General features: G+C 36.0%; 1 protein-coding gene across 1 annotated transcript in view; it reads left to right on the plus strand.

Moving 5' to 3' along the window:
• COL19A1 (collagen type XIX alpha 1 chain) overlaps nt 1-12096 on the plus strand; it is a 331895-nt gene that overhangs the window by 164384 nt on the left and 155415 nt on the right. Inside the window, exons 14-15 of the mRNA XM_054569553.1 lie at nt 3176-3229; nt 4840-4875. Coding sequence (XP_054425528.1) covers nt 3176-3229; nt 4840-4875 — 90 coding nt within the window. The remainder of the gene's footprint in view (nt 1-3175; nt 3230-4839; nt 4876-12096) is intronic.

A 12096-nucleotide genomic window follows, 5' to 3' on the forward strand; every position in this document is an offset into this window, starting at 1 on the left:
CTCAGCTCAGTAAATGGCATAATGTCCTGGTCAGTTACAGAAGCCATGTGCAAATCAGCCTGGATGCCTCTTTTTCCCTGTCCCCACCTCCAGCGCATCTGCAAGTCCTGCCTCCAGGATCCGCCAGCTCTGACCACTCCTCTCCGTCTCCACCACCCCCACCCTGTGCGCCCTCCTGCTCTCTTGCCTGGAAAGCTGTGATAGCCCCTTTTCTGCTTCCGCTCCTGCTGCCCTCCATCTTTTTTCATGCTGTAGCCAAAGTGATTTATTTTTGAAACGCAGTCATATCAGGTCATTTCCTTGCTTAAAACAGTAAGTGGCTTCCCATTGTGCTTAGAACAAAACCACCCTTCTTAGCATGGCCTGCAATTCTCTGTGTGCCATGACCCCTAGCTAACCTTGACTTAATCTCCTGCCCCTTACCTGCTTGCTCATGACAGGTCTTTCAACATGGGAGCTTTTGTGCTAGCTGCTCTCTCTACCCACAGTGACTTTCCCCAGGAGCATTGTATGCCTGGATCTTTTGAAACAAAAGAATGTCACCTCCACACAGGGTCTGTTGCTGACCACCCCAAATGAAGTAGCAGCTTTCTCTTTCTTTACAGTTACCACATATATCCCGTTGACCTGTTTATTGTCAGCCACCCTTCTCTTATAACATGAGCTCCGTAAGGGCAGGGATCTTGATTTTGTTAAGGAAAAATTACTAAAATGATAGGGAAGACATTTTATTCAAGACTGTTGCAATAGGGTTATTGCAATAAGAAAGAGAGATGAAGTCAAGCAGAACAAGTGGGATTTATAGCCAACCCACAGGGTGATGGGTCAGTAAACAGAAAATTACTAAGAGCAGACATCAAGGATAGGCAGATTCTTGTTAAAGGCAGGCCAAGGACATTGAAGGTGGGGGATGAGGGGCCTGATTAAGTATCAAGGGCGGGGGACAGGACAGGGACCAAGGCTGAGGCCTCCTCAAGAAGAGGGCTCAGAGGAACCTGACTAAAGTTGGATCAAGGAGACAATCTTTGTGAACTTCTTGTTCCTTTTGTGTATCCCTATATGACACTTTCTAATAGTAATACAGTATGTTGTATATTATATAATAGTATCTATAATATTTTAAAATGCATTACAAATTCAAGACACTTGTAAATGTATAACATTTTTAGTGGTCACATTAGGAAAAGTAAAAAGAAACAGGTGAAACTAATTTTAATAACATATTTTATTTAATCCCATGTCCAAAATGTTATTTCAATATATAATCAAAATAAAAATATTAATGAGTAATTGACAGTCTTTTCTTTGTACTAGAAATCAAAAAATCAGTAGTAGTTTATACTCACAGCATGACTCAATTCAGATTAGTCACACTTCAAGGACTCCAAAGCCACACATGGGTCATGGCTACTGAAGGCTGGGGAGTGACTGCACACTGGGTACAATAAATGTTTATTGACTAAATGGATGAATGAATGGTGAATTAAGAATAAAATTTATTCGCAGAACTGGTAGTTGTTGGTTTTCGGGTTTTGTTTTTTTACTGCAAATGTTCAGAATATGCAGGTGCCAAGTTTTACTCCAGAGGCATGTATAAATAGAGTATGTGTTGCTTGATTTGTGACAGATCACAATTCAAATAATAGAATATCGCATCTCAAATATGATTTAATTTTTCACTCATTCATGTTCTATAAATACTCTAAGGCAAAGATAGAAGAAACATAGCTATAAATTTCATCCACAAAGGTGTTTATGCAACTACAAAATTTTTTGCCAAATAGATGCTGTTTTCATCCATTAATTTTTTTTAAAGTGTAAAATTACAGTTTTCACATACTCTCTGCAACAAGATTTTAAGTATCCAGTTTTCCTTTGTTCCTTTAAATTTATCATTGGCTTATATATTAAGTAAGCTAAGGATGATGGCATTTAGCATAGTTTATTTACTATAAAATGTCAGAGCAATGATAGCTGGATCCCTCAGGTAGGCATAATAAGGCATCTAGATTTACTGTGCATTTTTGTGGTTTCAGAATATTTCCTTTTTTATTATTGTTATTCCTTCATTCAAAGTGTTAAATTAAGTACAAGGAAAGATGCTTTTGCCTATTTACCACACAGCCAGCATGTGTCTACCCAGCTTTCTTTCTGTTTACACTGTAAGTGCATTCGGCTGTGAAACTGATCCCCTCCAGTGAAATCTATTGTGGTATTCTTATTTTTTAATTTAATTTATTTATCTGTTTATTTAATTATAGAGAGAGGGGAAGGGAGGGAGAAAAAGAGGGAGAGAAGCATTGATGAGCGAGAGATACATCAATCACTTTTCTCTAGCACACCCTCAACCAGGGACTTGGCCCGCAACCCAGGCATGTGCCCTGACTGGGAATTGAACCAGCAACCTTTCATTTTGCAGGCTGCTGCTCAGTCCACTGAGCCACACCAGCCAGGGCTGTTGTGGTATTCTGAAAGCTGTCATTTCTGAGTCGGATCAACTAAATACCCACTAAAACACCCAAAAGTCTAGAAGATTTATGAATATATCTATCTAATATGCTATGTCTTATATAGTTTCATTTGATAGCTTTATAAATCCAGGTTTTAAAAAAAGAGATAAGAATTAAACAACCAAAACATACTTTAATGCAGATAAGAGATTACATTTTAGCTCCAGCTTTGTGATAGCAAAAGAATACACCTTTCATTTCATTCCCACTCCCCACAGTTAGATTCCTTGATAGAGAGAGAAAAATGTTTTTGATTTAAATCTTGAATTTTGGGGGGCAAGCTTTATAAACGCCAAATCAATGCTAAATCAGAGGTATTTACAACATCTACAGATTTAATCCAAAGTGATACTTAAAAGCTCATATAGACCTAAATGATGTTCTCCCAGATGGTGAATAAATGTAATTTTAGCAGGAAGCAAAGTTGCACAAATATGCAGTATTGAGGACTCACACTGATTTAATGTATCTGTACCCACCACAGCGCAGATGTTGCTTGTCATTTTACTGCCAGTTGTCTCTATTTCTCTCTATACTACACACTGAAGAATGGGATTTGGGAGTTCAGTAAATTATGATTTATTTTGTGACTAATGACTTGTTAGAAGTTAAAGCTTTCTGTGCACTGTGTATAGGAATCACATTGGTTTTATTTTTTTGTACAGGGTTTGAAAGGTGACTTGGGTCCACGTGGTCCACCTGGTCCAAAAGGAGAAAAGGTATCATATTTGCCAAGAAAAGTGCCGATCTTTTCTTAAGAACACCCTGCAAACCTGTGCGGTGGCTTTTCATTGGTTCTGTTAACTGCCAAAAGTAATTTTGTTAAAATTAACCAAAGGTTGTTATGTTAAAAGCATCTGAACAAGAAAAGCTTTTTTTCGTTCATTTAATTAGTTTGAAGAGACTAAATGCACAATTGTTAGTCAACATTAATTTGTATTTATAAGATTTCCCTTTTCTGTCCCTTGCTTAACAGCATTAGGTATTCCATCACCAAATTAGCAACCGTGTGCTGTATCAGGGAACTTTGCCAGTAGCACTCAGCTGCTACTGTAATGGTGAAGCAGGTGGCCTTTGGGGAAAAGGAGGCTAATTATGTGTCTCAGTCTTAGTTTTAATGCTCCATTTCCTGCTACCTTTTCTTATATGGCATTTTATAATGGCATATTAACAATTCACCTTGAAAAGAGAATTAAGAAATAGTAGAAGCAAGAGTCATTTGGCTCAAGGTCATTGGATTATCCCTGTTTGAGGAGAATTGTATGTATGGGTGTTCTGCACTATATTTTGTTCTTCACCATTAGTGCATTTAGAAATCCTTGCCTGTCTTCAATATTTACCTCTGCATTAAAGCTGATCTTGTAAATCACTCCTTAGTGAGTGATTTAAGTGATTTAAGCTACATCATTTCTTAACAATGATTGGTTATTTATATTCAGTCATTCCCCAGATAATGATTACATAATGCTAAGTCTTAACTTTTGAAGAGACTATACTAGATGAGAAGAGAGAATGTTATGGAGATACTCTCAACATGAGAATACAAGGTCCCGGTACCCCATGTCACACAGCATACGGTCTCCACAGTGTCCACTTAAACAAGGATTGTAGCAGTGATGCTCAGTTTTAATGACTAAGAGTTCTTATGAATTATGTAGAGGTGCTAATATAATAAGGCATATAAGTGACATATTTATAAATCGGAAAATAGTGAACTTTTAGATGAACTACTTTTTAAAGATTTTGAATAGTTTGTCAAAACATCCACCTGGTAATTTGTATTCACATATGTCAGCAAAGAAATTTTAGTATTTAAAAACACAAAATTTAGGCAAATCCTCTTCCGATTGATGGCAAGTGCAATGCAAATTCAGCAGAGCATTAGAAGAGGCAATGAGACCACTTCTTGCAGCTGGGAGGCATGAAGTGGGGACATCCACTTATTATTTCTGCTGATCCTTATACTAACTTTGTCAGAAAAATTATTTGTCATCGTGATACTTCCCAGCTGCTCCATTGGCAAGTAATCATATCTGAAGAGATAGTCTTTCTAATTTTGGGTCAGTAGACAAAAGAATAGAAATTAGATTATTTTAGCCTTTTAAAGAAAGTTCTTCAAAAAAGCATGGGGGTGCACTAGGTGATATTTATATCATGAGAGCTAAAAGCACATGATATATTTTTCATTGTGCAGAGACATTTATCTAGATAAACTTCTTCTTTTCTTCAGGATATATCAGATATTTTTTCTATCCATTCATAAAAATTATAAATATCATGTGTAAAAAGACACTATTGGTAATTGCAACTTTTCCTTAATATGTTTTAGGGAGATACAGGACCTCCAGGACCACCAGCCTTAACTGTAAGTATTCTTGAGATCAAAATTCAAGATTGAAGTATGTTATCCTATTTATTATTTACACTACATCATGACTAAACCAGAACTTAAGCCTTAGGGTGTTTTGAGGCTTGATAGTGACCTCAGGGTGGATCTAGCCAAACCCACAAATATGAAAGATAGGGCATCTACTCACAGTGGTGAAAAGTGCTTCACCTGAGGTTATATCGATAGTTACCAGAAAAGTCTGGAAGCAGTACCTATCCTGAGGAATTTTTTCTACCTTCCATATGATTCATAATTTTGACCCTTAAATGTCTGATTATATACACTTAACACAACGTTTAAAGTTAATGGAAGCAGAGACAGTTCTACTTGCTCTAAAAACTGTAAAAAAATGAAATAAACTGTAATCATCCAGTGGTAAAAATAGCTGCCTATTTAAGTGGATTGTTACGTTCCTCCAAACCTGCCTAAGGCTATTGTTTTCTTCTGTATGATTTGCTTCTAAGTTTTGCAAATGATAAAATGGTGGTGTTTTAGTAACAGACTTATGAGAAAAGTTTATAATGTGCACGTAATGGGATGATTCTCATTTAAATGGTTCATCATTTATTAAGCACTTAATCATAAATGTGTATTGCTTTTATGTTTAGACACATTTTACTGTTATAGATTTTGTTCATAGGCCATTAAGGTTTCTCATTTAACTTAAAGATTTGGTTTAAGAATGACTCTAGCCTAATAGAAAAGAAGTTTTTAAAAATAAGTTCATTTGTAGCCTGGGGTCTCTCAAATTTAATGTTCATATTACCTAATGAAATAAATTATGAATTTAAATCATCAGTTTTCAAAGACCTATCCCGATTCTAGAAGGTCATGGTTAGAGAAGTCTTCTTATATCTGGACAGAGCCCTTCCCGACAAATCAGCATCAGAATCTCAAAGGCTGTGTGGCTTGGACAACAATTACATGTATCTTCATACTTAAAAATGTCACTCTGAACAATACTTCAGGAATGTCTTACACAAATCATCTTTGCCATGCTTACGTAAAGGACATATATTTATTGATAAATGGAAATTCTAAAGAACCAAACGCATGACTTAGGAATAATCAAATTCAATTTGCAATGAAATTCTGTGCTTGAAGCTTTTGTTTTCAAGATAAAAACAAAAACTATTTAAGGAGGTTTTAACTGCAAACATTTTACTTTTTATACTATGCAGAGCTTATTTTAATGGCAGTGATCTGGAGTTAAGCCTGCTCATTTTACTTAAGTCACATACTTGTTTTCCTTCAACTAAGTTACATGCTCAACCATTTCATTTAGTTGTCTGATTTCCTAGTTGTTTTCAACCTGTGTTTGAAGGTGAAAATGCAATTTATGTGTATCATTTCACCTGATAAGCAATTTTGGTCCTGCAGCTGGAAAATTGTATCAGATTATATCTGTTTTGTGGATTTTTAATGACAGCTGATGTCCTCTTGCCAAGTAGTACCCTACAGATGTCTCTGCACTCAGCTGGCAGATACTGAGGCAGTGCAAGCTAATTTTTATACTTATCTAAAGCTATATGAAGACAAAAAAATGAAATGTTTTATTTCATAAAGTAAAATATTAATATTTGAGTATGGCTATCTATGTACTTGTCATTACTTTATTAATGTAGATAATCAACTGTTAACTGTGAAGTAGGGGTGAACTTAAATTAATACCAAACTGCCATGCACTAAGTATGTAATTGACCTTATAATGCAGATTGATCCATTTTAATGAAGTGATTGATAACAGTCTTCAAGGAAGCCAAAATAACTGACCTCACTATATTTGAATTAAATGAGGCACCAATATATAGGAGTCAATAAACTTAGAGTTCATCCATAGTGGTTCTCAAAGCTGGCTGCACACTAAACTCCGCTGGAGAGCTGTAAAACACCCACATGTGCCTCCACACCCAGACTTCATAATTCAGTAGACATGATGTTGAACCAGTATATTTCAAAACCTCTCCAGGTGGTTCTAAATATGCAGCTGGGGTTGAAAGGCACTGTTTATGGGCACTCTAATGGAACAGCTTTTTTCCTGCTTGGAAAACTCCTTTAGCTTTTTGAAGAAGTCTGGCTTTCATCTCAAATTCAACTTAATGTACAGTAATAAAGAAATACCTTTCCATTAGGGAGGCATAGTAGTAAAACTAAATTAAGATTGAAGCCTACTTGGTTAAGTGGAGGAGATTAGGGCTAGGAAGGTACCTTTAATTATAGCCTTCACCTAGCCATTCAAGGACTCCTGTGGGCTCAGGTGCCTTAATGCATCTCAAATTTAATGTGCACAGAAACCTTCAGGGGTCTTGTTCAAATGCATATTTTATTCCTTAAGTCTGAGGTGGGGGCCTGAGAGTCTACATTTGTAACTTGAGGATGCAGATGCTGCTGGTCGTCAGACCACACTTCGAGTCAAAAGGGCTTATCATCCAGGCCCCAGTTGTGCTGTAGACTCTCCACTTCATTCCACAGATCAGTGCTTCTCCACCTGTACCACACATTAGAATCACTCGAGGCCTTTAAAAACTCCAATTCCCAGGCTGAACCCTATGCCAGAAAGTCAGAATCTCTGGTTGTTTTAAATGTTTCCCAAGCACTTCCAATGTGCAGCCAAGTATGAGAACTAATGCTCTGAAAGTGTGTTGAATACTTTTCTCCACAGCGTCTTCTTTCAGAGTTCAAGCAAACATTTTAAAACCCCAGCCTGATTACTTTCAGAAGTGCTTCCAGGAAATGCAGACTCTCTATTAATACCTATGATTTGGTTCCTGATTATTTGATTATAGAGGATGACCTTCCATCTCCACATTTACAACCCACTGGAAGTGCATCAACAGTCAGGTCCTGAGCAGGGCACAGCATTGGCAAGTCCAGCACCTAGAATTCCAGAGACTAAGCACCCAGACCTCAACTGCCCTGAATAACTAAGGAAAGAAAGTTGAGCACTTTTTTCCCCTCTAAATTATACATACTATATTTATTTTACTTTTGTTTGTATTTTGCTTAATAAGAAATTGAGACAAGTAGTAACTGAGCACTCTGATATATTGAGCTTACTGATGCAGGGCAATCTATTTGATACAGATCGTTGTTGTGAAGGATTCTGTTTATCACTGATATTTTCATGTCCCTGTGGATTGCCATGCTTTGGCTATTATTTTAAATTTTAAAAATCATGTAACACCCTTTCATTTCAAAAATCTAATATATAAAATTATCCATGTATTTTAAGTAAATGTTACTTTGTTTTTCATTTATACTTCTTCTTATAACTGATTGTATATAACTGGGTCTTAGTGGAGGATGTGGATAAAAGAGTATGAGAGGTCAAGTGTAGAAAGAATAAGAAAAGGCAAAGGCAGGAAATGTTATGTAACATAGACCAGAGACCTAGAAACAGTTTCATTAATAGAATTCAACTGCAACAGCTCATACTCTATTTAACCTTTTCCTTTCCCACCATCTTGAAGTGTTTTTACTACCAGTGACTTTACTTCACTCCCCAATATATAGGGAACCTCTTATTGAGAAAACCAACCAAAATGGTACTGTAGTTTGCAAATGCAGTGTGCACTATACTTCCTTATTATTTGAAGAAATAAGATCCCATTTAAAATTCCACAATGGAATCCATTTGAGTGCATTTCAACCCTTCTATAGATTTATATTCATAGGTAATATGGAATGTACTCCAATGTGTTCGCTTCAAAAAAAAAAGCTGAAGTGAAGAAAGAGGAGGAGGAAGAGTAGAGAGGAAGGGAGGGAGGGAAGGAGGAAGGAAGGGAGGGAGGGAGGGATGGAGGAAGTAAAAGGGAGGCAGGAAGGGAGACAATCACTTTATTATCTAGCTCAGAAACAAGAAGGCAAGAGACTAAGATAAAGGGCTGAGTATCTCTTTCTAGACATATTTTCAACAAACACAGCTGGTTGAAAATAAAAATAATTAATCAGATCACTTTGATGTATTTGCAGCCTTTTCACTAATTAGTTTAGTTCTAAGTTAACTGTTGTTTAAACATAGTAAGCTATTGTAATTGCTTACAACAAGTGTTGAATTATCTCTGAAGAAATGAGATTTCTTAAAGACTGATTTAAACTAATCAATTGATCTTATCCTTTTTTTATATATTAAACTGGTAACTTTTTAAATAACAATAATAAATGGCAAACATCTACTGAGTGCTTACTATGAGTTATCTAAACCATTCTTTGAACAACCTTGTGAGGTGGAAAGTGATTATTACCACAGAGCAGCTGAGGGAACTGAGGTCTAGCAGAGCTTCGTAACTTGCCCAAGGCTCCAGAGAAGATGGTGGCAGAGCTAGTATTCAGATGCCTGTCTGACTCTAAAACCTAAGCTTGTGTTTTGAGATATGCATGTAATTTTATTTAAGGAAGTATTCCTCTTCCTATTTCATTTCATTTTTTTCAGCTTTATTGAGCTATAATTGACATATAACACTGAGTAAGTTCAAGATTTACTATGTAGTGAATTTACACATGTATAGACTGCACATGTGTAGTCTTTTACCACAAAAGTTCTTACCACAATAATGTTAGTTAACAGCTGTGGGAAGCAGCTGGGAGAATAGCAGCCAGAGCTGCCAGAGGGCAGCAAAGAACATGGATCCCACTAACCATTGTGCAGATTTCATCTGGAAGGCCACCCAGAAGCCACTGGGGATGTCTCACCTGCAGATCCTCCCGCATCTGGTCCACAGGCACCCCTAAAATTATCCATGTCCACCTTTACCCCATGGATGATTCTCCATATGCACCACAGGGCAGTGAGAGAGAGGCTTTGCAGAAAAACGAACCTAAAGTTTGTGTAGAACCAGAAAAGACTCTGAATAGCCAAAGCAATTCTGAGAAAAGACAAAGCTGGAGGCATTATACTTCCTGATTCCTATATCACAAAGCTATATTAATCAAAACAATATGATACTGTCATAAAAATATAACATAGACCACTAAAACAGAATTGGGAGCCTAAAAATAAACCCATGCATATACAGTCAACTAATATTTGACAAGGGAGTCACGAATACTCACTGGAGAAAGAGAAAAGATACTCTCTCAAAATGGTTTTGGGAAAAATGGAGAGTCACATCCCGATGAAGAATTGGACCCCTCTCTTACACCACTCATAAAAATTAACTCAAAATGGATTAAAGAATTAAATGTAAGAGCTTAAATTATAAAACTCATAGAAGAAAACATAGGGAAAATGCACTTGACATTAATCTTGGCAATGATTTGTTTGACTATGATACCAAAAACACTAGCAACAAAAGTTAAAATAAGTAGGAATCTTTTAAAGTCGTAAGTTTCTACACAATGAAGGAAACAGGTAACAAAATGAAAGGGCAAATTATGAAATGGAAAAGAAAGAAACTCTGTATGCCTTACATCTGATAAGGAGTTAATATCCAAAATATTTAAGGAACTCATGTAACTCAATAGCCAAAAAGACACATATAATTGCGTAGACATTTTTTTCTAAAAAAAAAAAAAAACAGCATACAAACTGCCAACAGGTATGTGAAAAGGTGCTCAACATCACTGCTTATCAGGGAAATGCAAATCAAAACCACAATGAGATATTTCCTCACACCTTCTAGAATGGCTATTATCAAAAAGACAAGAGAAAACATGTTGATGAATGTAGAGAGTAAAAGGGAACCCTTCTGCACTGTTGATGAGGATGTAAATTGGTGCAGCCACTGTGAAAAACAGTATGGAGGTTACTTAAAAAGGAAAAAAATAGAACTACCATATGATCTAGCAACCCCACGTCTGAGTACTTATCTAAAAGAAATGCAATCAGTATCTCAAAGAGATACTCTGCATTCCCCTGCTCATTCCAGCGTTATTCATACTAGATAGTCAGGGCACTGTGACAACCTAAGTGACCATTGAAAAGTGAATGGAAAAACACTATGTTTATATATATACACATGTAAAATATTATATAATATATATATAATATCATAGATATTCAGCCATAAAAAAGGGAAATCTTGCCATTTGCAACAGCATGTTTATACTAGGGGCATTATACTCAGTTGAAATAAGTCAGAAAGACAACACTAAAGTGTTTTCACCTATATGAGGAACTAAAAAAAAAGCCAAATTTATAGAAACAGGTATAGAATGCTGGAGATTAAGGGAAATCAGAAAATAGAGCTCAAGGGTGCAAACTTCTAGTTATAAGATGAATAAGTTCTGGGGATCTAATGTATAGCATGGTGACTATAGTTAATGACACTGTATTATATACTTGAAAGTTGCTTAGAGACTAGATCTTAAATGATATCACTACATACACACAAACAGGTATTTATATGAGGCAATGGAGATGTTAACTAACCTTACTGTGGGAATTGTTTCACTATATATACATATATAAAATCATCAAGTTTATGCCTTAAATATTACATAATATTATTTCAATTTTATCCCTATAAATCTGGGGGAAAAGTGAGTTACTGAAGAATTTAAAATGTTCTTCTGTTGATATTTATAATTTTCAAAGCAGATATTTACAGTCATGAGCTGCTGATGGGGACATGTTCTGAGAAATGGATCATTTGGCAATTTCATCATTGTGTAAACATCATAGAGTGCACTTACACAAACCTAGGTGGAATAGCCTACTACGCACCTGTGCTAGATGGTATAGTGTACTGCTCCTGGACTACAAGCTATATGTCATGTTACTGTACAAAACAACACAAGATTAAATCAAGCACAAAAGAAAATGATGCAATTAAGAGACAAAGTAAGTATGAGATATATAAGGCTGCTGCCTGCACACTGTTTCACAGCAAACTTTTTTTAGAGAGACTACATTCTAAAATAACCATTAAAATATAATATAGTAAATACAGAATCCAGTAACATAGTCATTTATTCTCATTATCAACTATTATATACTGTACATAATTGTACGTGCCACACTTTTATACAACTGGCAATGAAGTAGGTTTGTTTACACCAGCATCAGTACAAACAGCTGAGTAATGTGTTGCACTACATTACAGTGGCTATGATGTCACTAAGGAAGAGGAATTTTTCAGTTACATTATAACCCATTGAGACCACTATTGTATATGAGGTTCATCGTTGATGAAATTGTCACCATGTGGCACGGGACTGTATTTATGTGAGCTTAAGCCAACATTGAATAAGGAAAAC

This window comes from Pteronotus mesoamericanus, unplaced genomic scaffold (assembly GCF_021234165.1).
Source record: "Pteronotus mesoamericanus isolate MK-2021 breed Mesoamerican mustached bat unplaced genomic scaffold, CSHL_Meso_final contig_20, whole genome shotgun sequence".
Taxonomy (NCBI): domain Eukaryota; kingdom Metazoa; phylum Chordata; class Mammalia; order Chiroptera; family Mormoopidae; genus Pteronotus; species Pteronotus mesoamericanus.